The sequence below is a fragment of the Pseudonaja textilis genome, chromosome 1 (genome assembly GCF_049901715.1).
Source record: "Pseudonaja textilis isolate UNSWEBS1 chromosome 1, rPseTex1.2, whole genome shotgun sequence".
NCBI lineage: Eukaryota > Metazoa > Chordata > Lepidosauria > Squamata > Elapidae > Pseudonaja > Pseudonaja textilis.
In genome coordinates, this window is record NC_141990.1 from 23,033,746 (window position 1) to 23,058,426 (window position 24,681).

A 24,681-nucleotide genomic window follows, 5' to 3' on the forward strand; every position below is an offset into this window, starting at 1 on the left:
TCTGAAAACCAGGGGGAGAATCCTCTGGGATCCTGGAATTCATATGGCATTAATGTTTTTAAACCTCAGTATAATTTCATAATTGATTATATTTACACAATTGTATTTGAGTCTCAGAACACTGTCATAGTTAGAATCTTAAAGGATCATATATTAATTGTGATGTAACAGTTTATAATTATAGTTTTGTGTCAGCCTCTGAATATTTTCATAAGTTTCTTACTGATTCTGAAAGTAATTTCTGCAGGTACATTTGACATCAGAATGGGGAGTAGATGCCGGAACTGGAAGCTTTTGTCCTATAAAGATTTGCGTTTCATAAACATGAAATATATGGTTCTGTACCCATGAACACAGCCATATTGTTTCCAGGGACCAACACGGAAGTGGTTTACCAGTGGCTTGTTCACATGCCCTTTTAATCTCACTATTTAGCAAAGGTTGCTGAGTTTTATGTAATTCTCTTATCCAAGTCCAATACTGCTTTCTAACATTACTCAAGGTTGGCTAAGTCTTTGTTAGAGAAGAGGCAGAGAGTGGGGGCAGAATCGAGAGAGGACTCTGCCTGGAGTCCTTATAGTCCCACAAGCAATCCAAGTCCAGCAGCCCCTGAATTCCATTAACTCTTTGTCTAACACCAATTTAGTCCTAACTGTTAGTTCACTAGATTCTTGTGTATAAGTATGAGCAATATATTAGTCTGGCTAGGAAAGTGAAAGGAGGTTCCATGGTATTTGGAATAGCATTTTTAAAAGCAAACCTCAGAGAAACTGCAAATCTGCAAGAAACCGAAGAGTAAGAGAAGCCTCTTCTCTAAGGCTTGTTGTAACACTATAGTTAGAGCACTAAACCACACAGCAATGCTGAATGAACTCTTCTAAGACTAGTTAGAAGAAATCTGTTTAAAAAAAACACATCCTAATTTCTAGCTTATTCAAATATCAAATCACTTTTGACATCTTGCAGGAAAACTGCAGACTTCTCCAGCAGTTCTGGGGAGTTTGAAACCCAAAGGTTTCAAAAGGTTAAAGTGTTGTTTTGGTGGCTCACTGATTTGTAAGATTAAACCATTAAGTTAGAGACAAAGAATGGTAGACAATATTCTGAAGGAAAACTCTTTGGTTGTAACATCCTGAGTTATTTGAAGGGCTACAAATAGAACTTCTTAGTTTTAAGAGATAAGAAATAGCAATCTGCCCACAAAACTATCTGATTTTAGCTAATTTCTCAGTCAAAGCTACCAGATAAACTGATTGTAGCAGACTAAAACTAGTCAATATGCCACCCACCCAACATTCAGAGAAAAGACAGGTTCTGAATAAAATAGATGGTGATATGCACAGAGTGAGTAGCCTGATCTACTAATCTAGGCTAAAATGAGTTTGGGTAATTTTGGTTAAGTTATCTTGGGGGAAACCAAAAATTGTCTTAGCAATTAAGTCAAGTGGTTCAGCGTTAACAAGTCATGCAACAAGTACTTATTTTTCTGCAACGCAGGGTTAGGGGGTTGTCCGAACTCACTGGACCTTACCCAAAGTGCTTTTTCAAAAGGCAACTGGACTTTGTTTTTCCTTGAAGACATTTTACTTCTCATCCTAGAAGCTTCTTCAGGACTGGATTTTTTTCTTTGAAGCCTCTGGGATGAGAAGCGAAAAGTCTTCAAAGGAAAAACAGAAAGTCCAGTTGCCTATTGAAAAAGCACTTTGGGACAACCCCGACCTGGACGACTGACAATCTCCATAGTCACTGGACCTACTCAAAGTACTACCTCTTGTCTTAAGGTCCCTTGGCAGACGGCCCCCTGTTGTGTCTCTCATAGTCTTGGGGCTAGGAGAGATCACAACGTCCTTGCGACGCCGGAAGCCTCGACCTGTTTTGTTTCTTGGATACTTTTCTTTTTTTAAATCGAATGGCGGGGCTGGACAGAAACCTCCGCTGCTCCAAACCACCCCGCTTCCCTTGCCAGTCCGATCCGCACGGTGGGAAATTGGCTTCGGGTGGGGAGTTCGAGAGGCAGAGCGTGCAGCCGCTGTTCCAGACGGCACTTATCGGAGACAGCGAGCGGCGCGCAGCCAGAAGGCATTTGCTCGCTGCCTCGCTGGCGGCGGAAACGGAGCTGGGAACCTGCTCGGTCGCTCCCTCTCCCTCCCCCGCCTTCCCACCGGCGACGTTTTTCGGCTCCTTTCGCGCCAGAGAGGACGCGCGCTCTGCACGTGCTCAGAGAGAGAGAGAGAAGCTCGTCACGTGCTCCCGGGCAAAGCAGGGGGCGGTGGCTGTGTATTTTCACCCCCTTCGGCAGGCGGAGCGAGGAGGCTAGCCAGAAGGACGGGAGCGCGCAGGCAGGCAGGCAGGCAGAGACGCGACCAGCCAGGAAGGGGTTGTGACTGGCCCAGCCCAGCTGCAGCTCGAGGCGGATCGTAGCAGAGGAGGAGGAGGGAGACGGCCTGGCTCGTTCGGCGTTGGCGGCTCGGAACGGCTGGGCTGCGATTCCCCTCGCCCGGCCCGCGCATACCTCCTCCCGACTCCGGCGACGCCCATTCTGCGCTCGGTCCGGATGTGCAACAGTTTCCCTGAAGTTGCGCCCGGAGCTAGCAGGCGGACGGGCGGGAGGTTCTTGAGCGAAAGGCTGGAAGGACGAGAGCAGCCGGGCTGGTAGGCAGCTCGCCCCGTGAGAAGAGCCAGAGAGGGCGTCCATCCCTCCATCCCTCGGCTCTGCTGGCAGGAGATGCTCGGAGACGCCGTCCTTTCTGTCCTCTCGGCGCTGCGGCTGCTCCCGTTAGCCTCTCTCTCTGGGCAGGAGCCGAGGATGTCCTCCTGAAGGCCGGGAGAGGGAGAGGAAGGGTGGGCTTTGCTTCAGTATGGGCGCCAAACAGACCAAGGGTTGCTCGCTGCCCGGCACCGCCGGTAGCGGTAGCGGTAGCAGCAGCGGCAGCAGCCCCCAGGGTCCCCTCTCCGCCAGCCGCCGACGGATTTTGCCTTCTCGGGAGCGCGGAAACTTCTTGGCGTCCCTCGTAGTACGATCGAGTGAAAAGTTTGGCAAGGGGGCTGGCGGCGGTAGCCTCCCCCCGTACCATCGCCGGATCGTCCTGATCCAAGATATGCTGAGGATGGTGAAACAAGGCAGGCACGAGGAGGCGACTGATCTGCTGAAGCACCTGCGCCAGGTAAGAGGGTGGGATCTCAGCAAGAATCGGGGGGGTGGGGGGTTTGACATTCTCCAACAACAGTAGCAGATGTCTGGATGCATGGACTGGACCTTACTTAGTTCCTGCTTGGCATATTGAGGGTGCTTGGCTTTTTAGTATTTACTTCACCAAGAAAGCCAGAGAATTGTTCTAATTGAACAAATGGAATTGGGGTTTGACCCACTGAAGTGAAGGAATTTGGAAATGAGAATTTAGGAGTGGGTTATGGTTAAGATGGGATAGTTGCTGGCTGAGAGGCATTAGCCAATGTGAAATTTACATCCTAAACTGGACGGATTGGCAAAGTTCTCCATTTGACTTGGAGCCAGGAAGATTCTTGGACATAAGCCAAGAGATACAGTTCTTGAAGGGATTTTCAAAGGGGATTTCAATGACTTAATCTGAGTGAAGAAGAGTTGGCGGTCCCTGAAAAGAATGTCCTCCACATTTGGTAAGATCAAAATAGGATATTGTACCACGGTGAGCAAATATTGTTTGTACATAAGTCTCTTCAAAGCTATCTTTGCACCCGTTCAGTTCTCAGCTCTGTCACAGCATAGTCATTTTTGCATTTTCTTGCTCTGCAGAGAAACCCAGGTGGGTTGGAGCTGACCGTAGGAGCCAGTCTCAGTTATGCTGAAACTCCTGCTAAGTCACCTTAGGAGATGAAAAGAAGATTCTCTTCAAAGCTGTGATAGAGTCCAGTTCTTTGACTAAACCAGTAAAAGTTGCAAACCAAGCTTTTCTGATGTCTAAAATCTGTGGCACAATAAAGCATGGTTAAGCTCAGTCATTGTTTCCTTACCATTGGTGGGATTGGGGACCCCTGGGAAGAATCATCTGGGAAACTTTTCCTGTCTGGCACTTAAGGGCTGTGCAGAGATCCAGATTTGAAGGGAGAAGTGATTCAGAACATCCGTGGGTGTACATGTAGCACCTGTTGGCAGCTTCTTAAAGGTGCCATATTTTTCCCTTGGGCTTACATGGCTCCCCTCCACAGCTGTTTGCATGATTCAAGGAAAAGAGAACCTGAAGAGTTTCCAAATGCTACATGCATATTTATGGGTCCTTTGGATTACCTTTTTCTCTTCGAATCCAGACCTCTGCACAGCACTAAAAACAATAATAAAGGAAGTGTCCAGATTTAAAGCGTAACATTTGGCAGATGGATGGGTTGAAAACAGTTGGACTGCAGAATCTGCTCAGTGAAATTCCTACATGCAACCTATCGATGTATATCAATTGACCTGGTATGTGAAAAGAGTAGCAAGGATTATAAGGATTTGATTGATTATGTTCGGCATCTGACAGAGAGAAATTCTGGCACTCCCTATGTTCAGGTTTTTCTTTCTTATCTAGATGTGTTGATTGCACATTTTTCTTCAGTAGCAGAGGTAGCCCAGTTCGATTCGCAAGTGAATATACAGGGGGGAAAAGACTCTAATATGGAAGATTATTTGTATATCAGCTATAAAGATGGGGGCGGGAATTGGAGGCCAGTGAATCTTATGCCATATTTGCCAAGATCAAATGCAAATGCTGGTGTAATTGTTTTCTGTTTTCTTTGGTTTTTTGCTACAATATAGAGATTAACAACATGTTTAAATCTGCTGCCCGATGTTTCTTGGCAGTAATTGAATTACATTTGCTGAGAATTAATTAAAGGGAGTCTGGACTGGCCTAGTGAACCCTGTGGATTACTTGGCATATTTCCTTGCACCGTTGCAGTGCACCGAGCCCCACAGGAGTACATTTCATTTAAGTTGGGTTAATACAATTAATTTCTCCTGTTTAAAATTAACCTCAACGTCCCGTCCCATCCCCCCCCCCCCATTTATGGAAATTATCTTTTTTGGATGCTGAGAATTCCCAGATAGATACTGTTTGTCCCTCTCCTGTTATAGTTTCCAGCTTTCCTCCAGAGCAAAAATTGTTTTTTAATTTGTTATGTTCCTTTGGGAAATCTTAGCCAAAGGGTCACCAGCTTTAGCTGAATTGGATGTTCCAGAGAGGGAATACAAATGATGGTATTAACAAAATAAGCTCTGTTTTGGTGGGAACCATAATAACTGACAGTATCAGAGACATCCAAATCTCTTGATTGTCTGGCTATTAAAACCCCTTTCCGTGGGTGGTTTCTTGAATTCAGCTTGGAAATTGCTCCTTAGGAAGACTTATTTATTGAATTTCTTAAAGCATCAATTCTAGGATAGATTTTTTTCCCCCTCCAGACTGCACTAAAATGGAAAAACAGTCTGAAAAAAGGCAATAGGAAAACATGCCTACATTGTTATAGAAAACTACATAGATGTATCTGTTTAATCATTAGGCATCAAGTTCCATTTAAAAGAGTTTTTAACTTAGAATCATAAAAGCTGTAAAAAAAATCCTAGAAAAATAACAGGCTGTTTAGAACGTGGGAAAACTATAAGGCCTACTGCCCCAGAAGAACTTTCCAACCCCCCAAAAAACATTTCAGAGGGCCCTTTCCTCCAGTTGTCTTACTTTGTTTGATTTCCACTGATTATTACAGTGTGCAGATATTTTGGTGAGTGATAAACACTTGCTCAGTTATGCTAGTCTCAAGCCATGGAAGACCTATTGCAAACCACCATTCAGAAATGAAATGTACTAGCCAAGAGTCTGGGGAGAATTGGCCATTGTGGGGATTGGATTGTGAGGTCCAATGGTTGGAAAGAGTGTCATCAATTATTCTTCTTTGAGCCTAAGAATTACTTCCTTGTTCAGTTTACATGCAAAAAAAAATAATCCCTTTCTTGGAACCTGTTGCAGGCTTATGGTTTTCTTAATCTAAGGCTGTGAGAGAGGTTTGAATAAATGCATTTCCTTTTATGTATTTTATTACATATGTCTAACGCTTTTACCTTGAGAACTTGGTATACATGAAAGTCCCTCTCATTTTATGGTCATAACTATCATGGGAGGTAGATTGGACTGAGAGGCAGTGACAGTTCACTCACCTTCTGAACTTTGTAGTTGAATCTAGACTTCCTCCTTGTCTTTCAAGTCCAAGTCTTCCAACACTTTAAACACTATGCTACAGGGATCCTTAGAAGATAGATTCTATAGAAATACTTCTCCTTTCATGGAGAAGAAGGACTAGGGGGGTAACATGATAGCGGTATTCCAGTATTTGAGGGGCTGCCACAAAGAAGAGGGGATCAACGTATTTTCCAAAGCACTAGAAGGCAAGACAAGAAGCAATGGATGGAAATTACTCAAGGAGAGAAGCAATCTGGAGTTAAGGAGAAACTTCCTAAGAGTGAGAATAATTAACCAGTGGGACAGCTTAAGTTCAGTAGTTGTGGGTGCTTCATCACTGGAGGTTTTTAAGAAAAGACTAGATTGCGATCTGTCTGAAATGATATAGGATCTCCTGCTTGAGTAAGAGGTTGTATCGGAAGATTTCCAATGTCCCTTCCAGCTCTATTCTGGTTGATTGGGACCAAAGCCAAACTTTGGATTGCAACAGATGTGTTAATATTATTGCGATGAAGGCTAGGAAATGGTTGAATTATGATAATGTGTTAATAAAATACCTCCATGAGGGAGAGATGTTTGGGCATTTGCAGAGGGGCTGTCATAATGAATGGGGCCAGCTACAAAACATTAATTTTCCACATGAGCACACTTCCCAAGAAGAGCACTAAGCTGCAGGCATTCATTGGTTCTATTTTCTAAGAATTCCTGTGGGGACCCAAATGTCTGTTGGAAATAATGCTGGGACTTTGCAATGTGCCAAATTTCCATTTCTTTAAAACTTGAAATATTTAAGAAAGAAATAATTTGGAGCAAGGAGCTTAACAAATACCATAGAAGCTGACTGTGGGCAAATTGGTGCCCATAGGTTTAAGTTGCTTTCTCCTCACCTAAGCTGTTTAAAATTCAAAGTATATGTGTGTATATATGGGAGGGAGTATCCTTTAATCTTATTTTATTCTTCGCCCCCCCCACCCCCACTTGTAGCAAACTCCATACATAGATGCCCCTTGCAAGCTCCTTTTCCCTTTATAGAGTGGCCATGCGGCTGCTTTAATTTGGTTTTATGGTTCCTGGTGTTTTGATTGTTGCTTGGAAGGAATAATCCCCAATTGGGAAGACTCTTTCATGTATTTCAGGTATTCTTATACCTGCTGTGATTGCATTAAATTATGACTGATTATAGCACAGCAGTTTTCCAGCTCGTATTTGAAATCTCACCTCTGTATTCAGTGCTCCTCAAATGCTGTTAGTGACACAGTCTAGCTATAGGATTATTTGCTTTATTTGTTGGAGATTCCAAGGTGTGGAATGTTTAAAAGTTTGCAAAAACTGCCCCACCCATGTGAAGTAGCACCCTTAGAAGCAGTTGGCCCATTTATTCTCAATGTTTGCTGATAAACTGGGCAATGTCTATTCCAAATGCCAGGACAAATGCTCTTTCTAAGGTGTTGAACCTGACACAGTGGCTGCTGGCTACTTGTTTCCCCTCATCTCTTGGGTAGGCAAGAGTTTAAAAGGCCGAGCCCAGAGCATGTACTGTGAAAGTTGGAAAGCCTGTATACCATTGTGCAAATTTGCTCTTTGTCAAATCAGATGAAAATAAAAAATTAATTCTTAATAAAATGAAGGGAGGGTGAGCAAAAGACTGCATAAAAATAATTAAAAGCGGGGGCAGGGATTTTTGTGGGCTCTATCCATTTTGCAGTTACACAATGTGAGACGCATCAGGGAAATCCCATCATCTTCCAGATGCCTGTCGCAAGATGCTCACACCATCTTGTGCCTTAATTCTTTGTGTTCTTGGGAAGAAATGCTGATTGGGAGGTGGGGTGGAGATCAGAAAGCCAGCTTGGCTGTTGCTAGGTAGGCTGGTTTTCTACCAGCCCATTCATCAGTTGTGTGAAAGTGGAAGCATTTGGAAGCTCTTAGAGGAGTATAAGAGAGGAACAAGATGGAGAGAAAGTCAAAGATGGAACCGTTGAAGCCTTGAAGGCACTTAAATGAGTCAAATACTAAGGGAACAATGCTATGAAAGAGACAGGAACAAATGTCTGTTCCAGGAGAAGGAATCAGAATTCAACCTAAGTGAAGAAATAACAGGAGCAAAGTTTTGAGATGAGTGGTGATTTCATATGTACCTATATTCACATGTACTCAGTCTGTAGCTAGACCTGCAGTCATTTGTACTGTGATGATTTATGTTTGCTCAGCAAATCCACAAGTACAAATGCTAGCCTCCAGGATTAGACTGCAGGCCATAGTGGGCATAATGGGAGTTTTCAGTTCTAGCATGTAGGTCTGGAGGATGCAGCAATTCACAAGGAAAACAGTGGCAAGTTGAACATTAGTCAGGAACTGTTTGGTGTGGGTGTGTGGTGTCTGGACAGTTTGTACATTTCCTTGGAAGTTTTTCATGGAAGCTATTTTATCTCCCTATTCTATTATGCTTCTACAAGGAAATTCATAATATAGATTGGGTAACCGTAATCTACATCAGTGATGGCGAACCTTTTTGGCACTGAGTGCCCAACGTGAGTGCGTGCACACGCATGTGTGTGCATACCCAAAATGCAATGCACATGCCCCACGCATTCACCTTCCCTGCACATGCACCCCGCACATGCATGGCAAAGACCCGAAGACCAGATGGCTGGCAGGAGGCGTCTGTGCATGCGTGGTGGAGGTGAGCTGGAGTGACGGTGCACACGCCCCCAGAGAGGGCTCTGAGTGTCACCTGTGGCACGTGTGCCATAGGTTTGCCACCACGGACCTACATGAACATAGAATCATAGGACTGGAAGGGACTTCGGACTTCCAACCGCCTTGCTCAAGGCAGGAGACTTTATATCATCTCAATCAAATGGTTGTCCAGTCCGTTCTTGAAAACTCCTGAAGGCAAGCTTCTCTATTCGTTAATTGTTCTCACTGTCAGGAAATTTCTCCTTAGAAATGTTCTACCTTCTCGTGATCTTGATGCTGTCGTCTGTTCATACAGCCTAGAACTGTATTGGCATTTTTGGTAGCTGCAGCACAGTGCTGGCCCATATTTAAGTGATCACCTAGACATCTAGAAAAAACAATAAAATATATGGTTAGATAAATGCTTTTCTATGAAATTGCCAAATGGGCATTTAGGGCAGAAAAACATGGCTTTCTCCTGGAAACTGTACACCAATTGAATATCTCCTAGGTGCTTGTTAGCACTGTTAATTGACAGTGTTAACAATGTATGGACAAGGACTTTGGATTGGCATGAAATCCGGAACAGAATTGCAGAAAATAACTATGTTTCGTTGATATGGTTTTCTGGTTAGTCATTTTATAAAATAAATATTTTGTACTATGGCCCTATCTCTACTATATTTGGCATGCTTTGCTCACAAAAAATATTTCCTCTAAATACAAGTTCCAGACACTTAACAGACCATATTCTGTGCATTTTTACAGACACCTTTATTTTGTGCAGCCAAAGTCCGAACCGTCGCTTTGGGAACCAACTATGAAATGAAATTTTCATTTATTAGATTTATAACCCACTTTTTGTTCAGGTGTACATTGTAGTCCTTCCTAGTATTTTTCCACACAACAAAAAATCTCCAAGAGAGCTGATTACTCAGTGTGGTTCTGTGGCCTAAAGGTGGACTACAACCTAGTTTTTTTTGCACTTTGTCTGACACCTTAACTTGCACTGGTTGTTTTGAGGAGATATGCAAAAATGCTACAATAAGAGCAGAAAGTTTAGGCTTCCAATCTAAAATTGGGTACACGTAGGTTAAATGATTGTATTGAGAGATTCATCTGAGACCTATTTTGATTCTACAGGATGGTAAAAGTCTCTCCAAAACATCTTAGATAGAATAACTGTATTATATCATTTAATAAAAACACCATAAAATCTATAGTCTGTTACCCTAGAACAGTGTTCAGAAGTCCAGTAAGGAACCACTTACATATTGTGATCAAGAAACATAGATTTTCTGCTAATATAGTCACCTGAAGAGAAGCTCAAATTGTGAGCATATTTACCCTGTATAGATCACCTATACATTTAATGAAAACTTGCCAATTAAGATAAGGGCAAGAAAAGTCATAAATTAAAAGATAGTAGCATTCTGTCAGCAACATCCAAGCAAGAAAAACAGATCTACATAATTGGATCTGCTGCCAGAATAAAGAGATAAAGAGGGACATGGGGAAGTTTCCCCTTTTCTTTTGAGAGTTTCATTTTCCAGATTTAGAAATTTGAGAAAATATCAGCAGAAAATCTATGTAAAGTTCTTTTCTCCCTCTTTATCCTATCAACAATATTTGAGCTTTATTTACTCTAAGGGGATAGAACTAACTAATTAACTATAAGTTAATTTTGCAATTCTGGAGATTGTTTCTCTTCACTTAATATATTTTCCTGGGAATAAATCCAGTAGAACTAAACAAGACATAATAATGAGTAAAGGATTGGCCTATTAGCTATTTACTTGAATATATTCTGAATAGGAATGATAGTGCAATTTTATCTGTTGTGTCATGAATTATGTTTTATGTAATAAGTAATAAAAATCAAATTAAGGTTTGTAACTATATTTTCATATCCTCCCCTCAAATTCTGTCTTTCTAAAAGTGCTTGGTATCCTTCCTCCACCCACTCCTTTTCTCCCTAGTGCCAAAATATTGGAATAGGTTATATTTCAGTGCTGAACAAACTGAACAGACATTCCCCGGATGCCATAACAGAGAATAAGGGAGATCTGGTGGAATTTCTCAGTCCCTTAAAAAAAAAGGTTCTGCAGCTAAAGTGACCAATTGACCTGGATAAAGATCCTTGAAAGGATCTTTCTCTTAGAAAATTGCCCGTCAGTTCCTCCCCCTCCCCTTACATATAACAGACCTCTCTGGCTTCTTGTTTTGTCCAGTTTTTTCCACTGATGCCCCAAAAACTGTGCCTTTCCACTCCTGGATCCACATTGCAAGAATCAACTTCCCTCGATGTTCCTAAAAGAGGTAGCTGCATTTGTTAATTGCTGCAGTCTCTGTTTCTCCACCCAAACCCAAACCCTTGGAGCATCTTAGCATATAAATTTATTTTCATGCAAGCTTTTAAGGATCACAATCCATTCTTATCAGATTGGTGAGTGAAGTTGTATGAATGAGATTTTACCTGTTACTCCTCTGTGTCCATTCCTTTGCTCTCAATGCCTGTGGAAGGAATTGATAGTGATAAACTATGGAGCACTGCAGTTGCTGGAGTAGATGTGTTTGAGATGGTGGTGTGAGACCCGGAACCTCAGTAAGGATCGCCTTAGATTTGGAAGAATTCCTGTTTTGTTTTGTTTTTAAACAATCTTTATCTAGGCAGATTAGATTTTGGCAGGCCAGAAAGAATCAGTGTTGGGAAGAATTTATATTTTCGAGCTGTTTGGTGAAATGATATAATCCCAGAACTGCGTGGACCATATGCCTTTTTCTACGTCAGATCTAAATCTGCTTTGATAAACATTCTGCTAAACTCTGCCTGAAAAAAAAAGGGATTTGTAGGCACACCTATCTTGCCTGAAACTTTTCAGAGATATTTCCCTAAAATGTAGGAGAAAGCTTGTAGCAGGGAATGGGGAGTCATTGTGAGTTTGAATGGAGACCATATACTATTCTCTGCCTTCCATGAAATGCTCAGCTATAAGCAGCAGCTCTTACTAAAGAAATCCTTGCTGGTAGAATGATTTGGGATTGTAATGAAATGTGATACAATCTCCATCCTCAGGTGGGAGAGCCCCTTATTATACTTAAGTAAAAGAAGGGACAAGCTAGCAGACGGTGCCGGTAGGCCGCATTCACACAACATGCTTAATTGGGTCAGGTAAAGCCTAGAAGTTTTCACACAAAATGTTAAACACGACTAATGTTATTCTGGTTATTGTTATGTATGTGGTTTAATGTATTGCTCAGATGTTTATTTTGTGAGGTTATGGTTTAGGAACCTATTTCAGTAATGTAATTGAGTGGGTGGTATGAATGCAAATATTATTATGTCCAGCTACTGTAGAATCTGAAGTGGTGGTCATAAACTTCATCATATTAGCTGTTTTAAGCAGTTTGGGGTTCTCCAAGGCTATTCCAAAAACTACAAGGAGAACCGGAGGACTTTGGTTTTCTAATTGGCTTCAATATGACTAGAATGATACATAGAAAACTTGGGGAAGAATAGGAGCTAACCATTGTCAGGAAATTAGAGATTAAGTAAATGTTTTCATTATGCTACAACTTGCTTCATACGCTACGAGACTATGTGGTTGGGCTTAGTTTTTGGGGAGAAAAATAAGGAAAAAAATCTGCTTCTGCCTACCAGCATCCACCGGTATTCATCTGGCTAACATCCTGTCAGTGTGTGAGAGAGTTGAGGGCTGTTTGGAAACTGAAACTGTATTTGCTGTGTGAGCAGGAAGGACACAGCAAGGATCTTGGGCATGGCTTCACTCAACTGTTCTGTACTAAAGCTGCTTGGGGCTGTGAAACTAAAACTGAAACTCCTCTCCTCTGCCTGTGTTTTGCATTTGGAACAGATTTCTTTTCAGGTGCAGAGTGGGATAGAACTCCTTAGCATCAGAGCGTGTTAATAATAATATACAAAATACTAATGCTGTGATGATCATTTCAAAAAATCCTTTCTTAGTGAGTACCTAGAAGCCAAGAGGAACAAATTTCAGGTTTGTAGGCTTTATGGTTCTGAAGATTTTGTGTTGATGCATGAGTGGTATTTCACTTTTAGATATATATATAGATGGATTGATGAGGATTGGGAGGATTCCTCTGAGAAGTTTCAAGGGTACTTAAGCCATCTTCATTTGCACTTCCTACTTCCTGTTGGTTTGTGCAGTGGGGTCACAACACCATCTGCCACCTGGCAACTTCTGATTTTGCTATGTATGTCGAAAGTACATTCTTCCCTGCCTCACATGGCATGGCTTGTTACCATGAATTCTCTGACATCCTTGCTCTGCATTATATCTGATAATACATCTATGCCTCATATGCAAACAAATCTGAGGCTTTTAAGTACTGGTGGGAAAGTTCTGTTTTCCCTCATCTATCTTCCACTTTGTCCTATATGACTTAGAAAGAGCTATTGAGGCTGTTGGAAGAAACCACAAGGCTAGGGAGAGGCATGATTTCTGGCTTCTTTGGCTCAATTATCCTGAAGAGTTTGTATAACTAACAATTATGTCTTTGTTCAGAGTTATTTCAGAGATAAGGCCAATGTGCTTTTCCTCCCCAGGCACTAGCTCAAAAAAATGACCCAAAATGAAAGTCAAATGGAAGAACAAAAAGAAAAGCAAACTTTCAGAGGGAAAAATGCAAACATTCAGTAAAGGATGTATTCAAGTGTTTGCATTTCTGTGCATGTGCACACACACACAGATACCACTCCCCTACACAGATGTACAATAAAGGAATGTGTGGTGCATACACACAAACTAGCACAACCCAACAGTGGTGTGCAGTAAATAACAAGCTTACAGAATGAGTAATGACAAAAACTCTGAACTGGGCACAGGGGAATCAGAGGGTATAACCTGGCACATTCCAGGCTAAGGCACAAGCCTGGCTTGTTGTGTCATCCAAATGTACCCACCACAAACATATCTATCCCTCTAGAATTGGTTACTATTCTCCTCTCCTAAAGCCCCTTATATGTGGAGTGATTCTGCTCTGCCTCTAAACATCTATGATAGTTAAATAAAAAAAAGGACCAGAATGAGATTTTCTGTTATATCCATGTTGTGGCCTCTAGGAAGTTAATAATATGTTTTAAAATTTAAGATGTTCTTATGAGAAACTCAGTGAATCAGGTTCCAGATGGAATAAAATAAATGCATACTTAACTTTGAGACTCTTTGTTTTCTTGCATCCCGTCTTCTGCTCCACATATTAGTGGAAGTCCTGAAATGTTGCTGAGCAAATTTTTTGGCAATTGAAAATACTCTGGGTTAATCTTCTATATTGTGTGTGTGTGTGTGTGTGTGTGTGTGTGTGTGTGTGTGTGTTCCAGCATACTTCTGGAATGCCTTGAGCAATTTCAACCAAACATGGTACACAGATGACTTTACCCTCTGGAAAAAAATACTGTGGGGGGTAAGACACCCCTAACACTCCTTGGTGTGTGTGTGTGTGTGCCTGTGCGTGCCTTAAAATGGCTTCTACTGTACAGCACAGTGGAGTTGCCATAGTAACAGCTTCACAGTACTCCACAAGGGGGCTCCCTCTGATAAAGGGGATTAGTTCTTACAAAAAACAAGGGGGCTCCCTCTGGTTCAAGCAAAGAGGGCAAGTTGTTGGGGGAGGTGCCTGCTAATGCAGATAATCACCTCAAAAGCTATTCCGTGTAGAATTTTTCCAAGGCTGTTGGTCAGAGCAATTAGGTCTCTAATTTTCACCACAGTGGTTGAGGAAACAGCCACACCCAAGATGTCTCCAAGGGAAGGTCAGACGATTGACCAAGTGCAATCAAAGACTACAAAAATGAAACACCGGTGTAGACAAGAAACCCCCGAGGAGAGGAATAGAAGACTTGTGACACTGTGCAAGAGAGCTGCTACATCTAGACATTCAGAGACAGTGCAACATGAGGCCTGACTACACTATAGGAGGAGAGAGAGAGCTATTACACCTACAGCTTCCTTTATAATTTGTATACTCTACTTATACTTTTAAAAACCTGTAAATAAAGTTACTTTGATTTGACACTGTAGATATAATTCATTCTTTTTCCTGTCTAATACAGGATTGGGATAAATAAATAGCTGGGCAATGCCGGGTTATCAGCTAGTTCATATTAAACCTGAATTTAGTAAACAGGCTATCAGATCTGCTATTGAAAAAGTCATCTGTAGGACTAATTAAGTTTTCAATCTAGAATTTCTAATAGTTCGCTTAGCCACTTTATTTGCATTCACTGATATAGTCAGAGACCTAATTCATATTGCACTCTAATGTATACTCTTGGTGTGATATGCAGATCCTGGTGTGATGTTGCAGTGGCATGATTCATCTATTGTGAACATTCTCAACCTGCGATACTCTCCAAATGTGTGGTTTTCCACTCCCAGAATTCACTCTCAACAGTCATTGCTGAGTACGTTGGGAGTTGAAACCCATGTATATGGTAGGTAGGGCTGAGAAAGCCTGCGTTATCCCCCAGTAGTGTTAATTATTGTTAAGAGGCCATTACATCATGTAACCTTGGCTAAAAGATGGCTGTCTAATATCAACTCAACAAGCTGGTTTAAGATATATTCCAGAAAAGTAAATTTGCTAGTTTTATGTTCTCTAATTTTATGTCCTTTTACATAAGACATAATTCGTCCAGAACAAACTTGGGCATTGAATGTAATGTGTAATAATGAAACAAGATGGGCCTCCTAATCTGATATGAAAGAGTTGTTTCATTTTAATCCTGAAGCAAGCTATTGCTAATGCAGACACTGTGCCTACTCTTGTTTATTAGGCACGGTAGAATATTAGATTTTTTTTTTAAAAAAAGGCAAGAGAACTACTGAAAGGTGTTTTTTCCCTTGTTTTAACCAAAGCCATGGAATTTTATTTATATTTATTCTCCAACTTTCTATTCCATTTTCTCTCCAGGAGCTGAAGGCAGTTTATATGGAGACTGTTGAGGTAATTCCCCGTTAGGAGAATGAGCGCATACAGGGAGACGTATAGAGAATAGTGTTGGAATAATACACACAGAGCACACAGATACACTTTACGGTAAATGTAGGTTTTTTACTTCCAGAAACGTTAAGCAAAGTCCAAACAAGCAATCCAAATTCATTCACAGGTAAATCAGTCAGTTTTCAATCCAGAGATAATCCAGTTAGAAAGTCCAGTGTCAAAAACAGTTCAGTATTAGACTTACATTAAATCCAGAAATAGCAGTCAATTAGGAAAAATGGAGGAACGGCAATACTTTCCAACAGAAGGAAAAAGAGACTCACTGAGACACACTCTCTTCTGATACTAAGGCTAAACAACCAGGTTTCTGGCTCCATCTTATGGCCATTGGAAAAACCACACCCAATTGCAGTTTTTGCAATCTCTTAAAGACAGTACTAAAATGTCTATCCTGGCTTATATATTTCTAACCCAAATACCTGTTAGGTGACTTATATTCCTAACAGAGACATTCCTTCATTTTATTTAACTTCATTGCCATAAGGGACCCTGTGAGACAGGCTGGTTGAGAAAGAGAGTAATTGGCTCAGTCACCCAGTGAGTTTTCATGGCTAAGGATGGATTTAAAACAGTCCCAGGCCAATCCCTGACTGGGCAATGTTTTGCCAGCTGGGGGTTTCTCTTAATATTTATTAGGAGCCCAATTATGTAAATTGGGTAGTAATGTGAATGGGGATGTGCCTTTGGGTTTTTTAAATTATGTTGTACCTAATACATCTTTTTCATTAGAGATTTATGTACTTCTGGATTTAAAATGAGAACTTGTGACACCAATATTCACCAATAGTGGTCATGGGAGGATGCAACTTCTTCATCTTTGTTATACAATTTGTCATGAGTGCTGCTTTCTCCCCAGTCTAGCAATCTAGAGTCAGTTCACTTCCTGGTGCTCAAGAAGCACTTAAAGGTCATGATGACTGAAGTGGTTTTATGAATATATTCTTATGTCTTTTCCCACAGTTCAGAGCATTTGGTTGTTGACTTGCGTGAGAAGGAAATCAAAAATCTTCAACCGTGTGTTGCATCAGAGATAATTAATTTAATGGAATGGAATGGAATGGAACAGAATAGAATATAATTCTTTATTGGCCAAGTGTGATTGGACACAGAAGGAATTTGTCTCCAGTGCATAAGCTCTCAGTGCACATGCAAGCAACATGATAAATCATGATAATAAAATACAATCCTAAATTATAAGATACAACACTCAGTGATAGTCATAGGATAGTAAATAAGGCAATCAACATAAACCATAAGATACAAGCAACAATTGTCATAACATGCTAAAGGAATAGGTAACAGGAAAGATGAAAAGGATAATAGTAATATAGCCCTACTACGTGGTTTGACATCCTACAGCATAAGACAGTGTTGTGGGAATTAGTTATTTAGCAGAGTGATGGCATGAGAGAAAAACTTTCCTTGTGTCTAGTTGTTTTGGCATGCAGTGTCCTATAGTGTCATCTTGAGGGAAGAAGTTGAAATAGTTTATATCCAGGATGTGAGGGGTCTATAGATATTTTCTCAGCACTGTTTCTGTCTTGTGCAGTATACATGTCTTCAATGGAAGGCAGGCTGGTTGCAATTGTTTAGTATAGTTTCAGTCTTAGATGGCAGGGCACTGCTTCGTATTATGGTTGCTGCCCTTTTCATAGCTTTGGCCATTTCTCTTGGTGTCACTTCCACCCTTCTCCGTAGGTGGTATTCAGCAGGTTCTGACCAGTTCTAGAGAACCGGTAGTGGAAATTTTGAGTAGTTTGGAGAACCGGCAAATACCACCTCTGACTGGCCCTGCCCCCAGCTATTCTCTGCCTTCCAAGTCTCAGCTGATCTTCCTTTGTTGCCCTGCACAGGAGAATGGAGCTGGAAAGCAGGTTAGTGGGGTGGGGTAGGGTGGGGAGGGAATGGGGATTTTGCAGTATCCTTCCCCTGCCACGCCCACCAAGCCAAGCCATGCCCACCAAGCTACGCCCACAGAACCAGTAGTAAATGTTTTTGAATCCCACTACTGCCCTTCTCCAACACTATGTTCCTATGTGCAGCTGTTGTATTAGTTATTTATGTTAGGAGCATCTACTGCATTGAAACGTTAAACAAAAAGTTGTTTATTTATATCTGATTTATACACTGCCTTTCTGCTCTGGTAAGCACTCAGTATGAATGCTTGCCAAAGCATGATTAGCTTTTATGGAAGTAACCATCATACCTCTACCATAATACTGGCGAACATTTGAAAGCTTGGTACAATTGGTGTCCTTTATGGAACTTCTGTTTTATGTTTCTGATTGACGTTGTTCCTGGTGGCAATTTAGCTATCCCAAATTTGTGAGGAAAGTCATTGCTTGTGTATGCAAAAAGACAGGGTGCAATTAAACTTGACTCCCTTGGAATTTAATTAAAGGCATGTTTTAATTTAAAGTGCCTTAGTGTCTTTCAGAGCAGCCCAGCTTCAACATTTCCTGTTAAAGTGCCCTCCCATCTATGATTTTGTTTCCTAAATGCCACTTTAATTTAATTATATGCTTAAGTTATGTGTCTGCTCAAGCATTTAAAAACTTGTGGGATGAAAATTTGACAGTCTGTTGTTATGTAATTGTTTTGGAACCTTTGAAACCGCTCAGAAGAAATTAATGAAAGAGACAGATTAAGAAACGTTATCTATAACTTTGTTTCCTTTCAGCATTCAATTTGTGCTCAGTCCCACACAGTCCTTATAAGATCTTCTAATTATAAGCCTAGATATGCTTTTAACAATAATATTTGACTTCTCAGAATAGATTTTCCTATCTAAGCCGATGGTCGTCTGTGATTTCAATTTTTAAAAAGGTTTTCTTCCTGATAATAGGAAGATATACTGTTGCAGCTTGCCAAATTATAGAGTTGTTACTGCCTGTGCTATTTGTGATCCTCTGATTTGTTTTGCTTTATTATTATTAATTAAATACATTTCTATCCCACTGCATTAGAAAAAACCCTTGGTGAGTTGCATATAATATAGAAAGACAGATAACTGATAATCAGAGTTGGAAAAGACCTTGTAGGTCATCTAGTCCAACCCCCACAAGCGGGAGACCCTATACTATTTCTGACAAATGGCAGTCCAATCTCTTCTTGAAAGTCTCAAGTGATGACGCTCCCACAACTTCCAAGGGCAAGCTGTTCCATTGGTTGATTGTTCTCACTCTCAGAAAGTTTCTCCTTATTTCCAGGTTAAATCTCTCCTTGTTCAGTTTCCATCCATTATTCCTTGTCTGGCCTACAGGTGCTTTAGAATATAGCTTGACCCCTTCCTCTCTGTGTCAGCACCTCAAATATTGGAAGGCTGTTATCATGTCTCCCCTGGTCCTTTTCTTCACTAGACTAGCCAAGCCCAGTTCCTGTAACCGTTTGTCATATGTTTTAGTCTTCAGTCCCCTAATCATCCTGCTTGCTTTTCTCTGTACTTTTTCTAGAGCCTCAACATCTTTTTTATAATGTGGTGACCAAAATATAAAACAAAATTTAAGACAATTTAAAACATACACACATAGTAACATCACTACACTGAAACTTCATAAATAACAGCAGTAAAAAGCAGTCCTGAAACAAAAGCAATAGTAAAGACAATACAAGTGAAAGTTAAACATGGCATCATAAAATCAGTGGAAGACACCGAAACAATTCCCTTTATAATAGTTTTTGAACCATTAACAAAGAGTGGGCTGGTCTAATCTCCACCAACAGGATGGTTCCACAGCATCAGTGCTCCAAAAGAAAAACAGTATTTTCTCACTTCAGTACCTCTCGTTTTGAAAAATGTGAGATTTGTAGCAGTTTCTCCTGTTTAATCTGATCAGTTGGGCTGATACTGATTGTTGTAGGTGGTCTTGCGGATATCTGGGTACCTAGTCGTAAAGAATTTGCATAGGTCAAAAATTGTATCTGGAAACCAATTGGCAACCAATGCAGGATCTGCAAAACTAGAATTATGTGTCCCCGATGCCAGGAACCAGAAAGTCTATGATCCATTCAATGTTGGTCCAATTGCAAGTAGTTTTTAAGGACAGCTCCAAGTTGAGTAGTAGTCCCCAGCTTACAACTCAAAATTACAACAGCAACAGCACTGAAAAAAGTGAGTTATGACCGTTTTTGATAGTTACGACCTTTGCAGTATCCCCATGATCATAAGATCAAAATCCACATGCTTGGCAACAGATTCATTTTTATGACCGTTGCTGTGTCCCAAGGTCATGTGATCACCTTTTGCAGCCTTCTGATTGCAAAGTCAATGGGGAAGCCAGATTCACTTAACAGCCGGGTTATTAACTTATCAGCTGCAGGAATTCACTTAACAACTTTCGCAAGAAAAGGTTGTAAAAAGGGAAAAAACTCACTTAACAAATGTCTCACTTAACAACAGAAATGTTGGCTGAATTGTGGTTGTAAGTCGAGGACTACCTGTACATTGCAGTAGTCTAGCTGGGGTGGATGGGTGTTGAGGGCATGAGGTCAGGCACAAGAAATCGGGAGTCAGGATTAGATCCAAAACGAGTACAAGTTTATTTCATGCATCCTCTAAACAAAAATCTGAACTACCAATGATCAAGGCAAGGCAGTAGGTAACAGTAAACGGAATTCAAGGAGGGCTGGATTTAGATTTTTTATGGGCACGAAAAGACTCCAAATTGATAACTTGCTTGATCCATCCCTTGGGCTCAGCCTGGTCATTTCCTACACATGAATCACTGTAGTCAGGTCCTCCTGCCCAGTACTGTCACAACTGGTACTTCAGCAAAGCTGGACATAGGCCCTTCTGGGAATCACCTTCACCTTGCTCATCCAGTGGGAGCTGTGAGTCCAGAAGAAACCTCCGTTTGTGAACTCGCTTCTTCAAGGGTAAACGTCCATCCAAGAACAACTGTGGCTGGATCTAAGAATCTCAGTGTAAAATTAGCAATTGATCAAGGATCAGTTTCATTCTGTTCTCTATCTTCCAGACCCTGACAGTTTCCAAATATCAGAAAAGATCTTGGACAGGGTCTCTCATGCAGTGGTAGGATTCAATTTTTTTACTACCGGTTCTGTGGGCGTGGCTTGGTGGGCGTGGCAGGGGAAGGATACTGCAAAATCCCCATTCCCTCCCCATCCCACTAACCTGATTTCCAGCTCCATTCTCCTGTGCAGGGCAACAAAAGAAGAGCCAGCCAATCAGCTGGGACTCGGGAGGCAGAGAATAGATGGGGGCGGGGCCAGTCAGAGGTGGTATTTGCCAAGTTCTCCTAACTAATCAATATTTCCGCTACCGGTTCTCCAGAACTGGTCAGAACCTGAGCAGAAGCACCTCTGCCCTCATGGTCCGGAGTAGCAGTATAGCCTTCCCTACCCACCTGAGGCACATCATGCGCCTTACCTTACTGCATTCCACTCTCTGCTTGGATTTCATCTCCCTCTCTTCACTAGAGGCTCGCTGGAAGGGTTGCCTGCCGAAGGATATCATCTCCCCTCTGTGCTTGGAAGGGAATGCCTTTATTGGGTGCAGGGATGGGGCTCAGATCTTCGTGATCCATTTCACCACCCCACCAAAAGAACATGCAGAAGAGAACTCCTTCCACAGAGTGCATAAACATTCGAATCATCAAGATCTGAGCTTTGTTTCTCACCCCACGGAGGGAGTTCAGCTACCTTTGGCAGGCAGCTCTTTCAGCAAGTCCCAAGAGATGAGCTGAAGTCCTCTCGGCAGGTGGCAGCTTGCAACCTTCCATGCTGACTTCCCCAATGATTTTCTGGGGAAGCTGACAGAGGAGACTGCAAATGGCCTTCCCATGATTGTAGGGCACTTGGCAGCCAGTTGTAAGAATGAACCAGGCATCCAGATTGTGATCGTGTGATTGGGAGGGAGTCTTTTTATGACAGCCAAAACTGTTTTATGGGCTGTCATAATTTCCAACAATTCTTAAACAACCAGTTTTAAGTCCTCTATCTGTAATGCTGAAGGTTGTTGGAAAAATTTGAATTGAAAGTGCTCTCAATAAAATCAAGCTGATTTTCAGGTGAGATTTACCTCAGCAGATTGCCACATATACTTTCTAAAGATAACCACTTATGGTTAAAAATGGCTTAAAACTCCTATCTTACCTACTATTGTCTTTGTAATTTCCATCTGTTATTAATAAACTTATGAAACATAGAAAATATTTTGGGGAAATACAGATTGGCTTCCTCTGCAGTTGGTTGGCCATAGTAAGAACAGTCTGCTGGATTAGATGGGCCAGCCAGGGGTCCGATCCAGCAACACACTGCTTATGTTCAAAAAAGCAGCAGGTACTTCACTAAGTAAATGAGGCTATCATCATTCTCTTCTGCTTTATAGGATGGTAAGTTTGTGAGACAGTTAAACACAGGATATTTTGTAAAGAGGCAGCCCCGATTGTTGTTTCCTAGTACCTTATGGGAAAAAGCAAGATTTTAGGCTGTGTGTTGTTGTTCCTGTTGAATAACCACAATTTCTGAGAGTTTTTGTAAATAAAATTGACTTGAAGCAAAATTGTTTTGCCTAAAAAAAAAGAAAAGAAAAACAGTGGGCCTCAAGGGCTTGTATCAATAACTATAATGTTCCTGAAGACTTCTATAAAGCTATTGTATCTGTCAGTTATATAGGCATAAAAGAAGTTGCTTTTTGAATATTGTCCTTATATGCATTTCATTTTTAAATGTGCCAAGTAGTCATGCAGTGCATCAGGGGAGTCTGGCCAGTAATGATGGCTTATGTATCCACTCTGAAAGGCAAATTGGCCCATTCAGGTCTGAATTGCTTTGTATTTGCTCCATGCTGGAGAGGGAAAATTTGCCACAAATAAAGGTGGAAATGATCTCATTGCTTGATGGATGCATAGCTATTTCCAGCCTTGGCTTGAATTTATGCCTTTCTCATTGGTAAAGCTTTAGATATAGTACTAGTAATATAGAAGTTTCAGACTCTTAAAGTTCAAAAGGTTGAATAATGCTGAATTTCTCATCAAAAGTAGGCTATGTAGTTATGAAGGAACCCTCCAAGCACAATCCTAGTCATGAATTAATACAAAGACTGTTTATTTTATTTATCTACTATATTTATATGCTGCTCAGCTGATTGTTTAAGTGACTCTGGGTGGCTTACTAAATGAAAAAAGAATAAATTGAAAAATAACTAAAATTAGTAAGAATTAAAGAGACAAAAACTAAGAGTACAAACAGTGGTGAAGGGAGGTCTTCTCTTTTACACAATCAACCACCTCCAATATAGAGCACCTCATAGGAGCCCAGCAGAGCCAAAGATTTAAAGCCTTTTCAGAAATCCAAGAGGATGGGAATGGATCTCACCTCCAACAAAGGAAGGAGGAGGGGGGACATGGTAGAGATGTAAGAAGTCATACATTGCATACAAAAATAATTGGAGAGGATTTTTTCTCCCTCTTTCATAATGTTGGAATCAAACTAATCCTCTGAAACTTGAGATTTAAGCAGAAGATCAGGACAAATAAATATTAATTCCAATTATCTTTCCCAACCAGCATTTTCCAAGTTTGTTGGGATTTATTTGGCTATATCGGCTGGGGGATTTGAGGAATGGCACTATATTTGGAGGGTCTTCAGCTTAAAAATGGTAGATATAAGCATTAAATAAATTATAGCTTATTCTTCTGTTACAAAAATGTGAAGAGAAGTTGAATTAGTATATATCTGGCTTGGACCCATGATGAGTGTGAGTCATCCTGCCATGAAAACGTTCCCCATCACAGGAGAAACAGTTGTTCTGTGCAGAACTCTTATCTTCTTTCAGTGCCTGTTCGTGCACGCCATGCAAGGGGAGCAGTCAAATTGCTAGGAGAGGAAGTCAGATGATTGGGTATTAATGTAGCCCATAAAGAAAAGGGCAGTTATTATGTTTTTTTTCTCTGCGAAGCTAAGGAGTATGAATGATGAGGGAGGGAAAAGCCAAGACATTCCTTGTTCCAGACAATTCCAATTCAGCTACATTCATACAACATCCTAAACTAGGTCATTTATTGTGTTGGTTCTTTTCCTGTAGGTTAGTATGTTGTCAAACTCAATGTAACGAGTTTATGGTTTAGTATTATGTGACCAGAATATATGTTACTTCAATAACTAGCATAATCGCAACCTTTCATTTATGCAAGGCATCTCCAGAGATCCCAACTTGATGGGTTGATTGAACAAAGCAATAATGTATGGTTGTTTCCTCATCTGCTTGTTTATATGTGCATGTGTGTATTTGTGCAAGTTCTTATTTCTGGGGAATTTCAAACCCTCGAGATGATGGAAATGGTACTGTGATAGGATTGTTGCCTGTTTGCAGGATTGTATCCATCAATACATCCAGTCACAGAGGAAGCTAAGTATGCATTGATGTCTTCAAAATGTTTATTTACTTGTTCCTCTGCAGGATTTGGGAATGGAATCAACTTCACTGGATGATGTCTTATATCGCTATGCCAGCTTTAGAAACCTTGTTGACCCAATCACCCATGACCTGATCATCAGCCTTGCCAGATACATCCATTGCCCTAAACCAGTAAGTACTCACTTGCAGTTGTTTGGGTTTGTTTGAGGAAAGAGTAAAATTGCTACCTATAACAAAAGGGTTGCTAGAGCTCACATCTCTTAGAAGGAATTGCTAATTGAACCATCTGAGAACTGGCTCATATCTTGCTCGACTTTTCTACCTTGTGTAGTGGCGAACCAGAGAGTGATTCTGGGCCTGAATTTATAGGATGCAGGCAGCTATCCAGGA

At 41.1% G+C, this 24,681-nt stretch overlaps 1 protein-coding gene across 1 annotated transcript in view; it reads left to right on the top strand.

Moving 5' to 3' along the window:
- Positions 1-2,328: 2,328 nt before the first annotated feature.
- Positions 2,329-24,681, top strand: part of LRRC75A (leucine rich repeat containing 75A) — a 57,312-nt gene continuing 34,959 nt past the window's right edge. The window contains exons 1-2 of the mRNA XM_026708495.2: positions 2,329-3,164; positions 24,334-24,462. Coding sequence (XP_026564280.1) covers positions 2,859-3,164; positions 24,334-24,462 — 435 coding nt within the window. The 5' untranslated portion in view covers positions 2,329-2,858. The remainder of the gene's footprint in view (positions 3,165-24,333; positions 24,463-24,681) is intronic.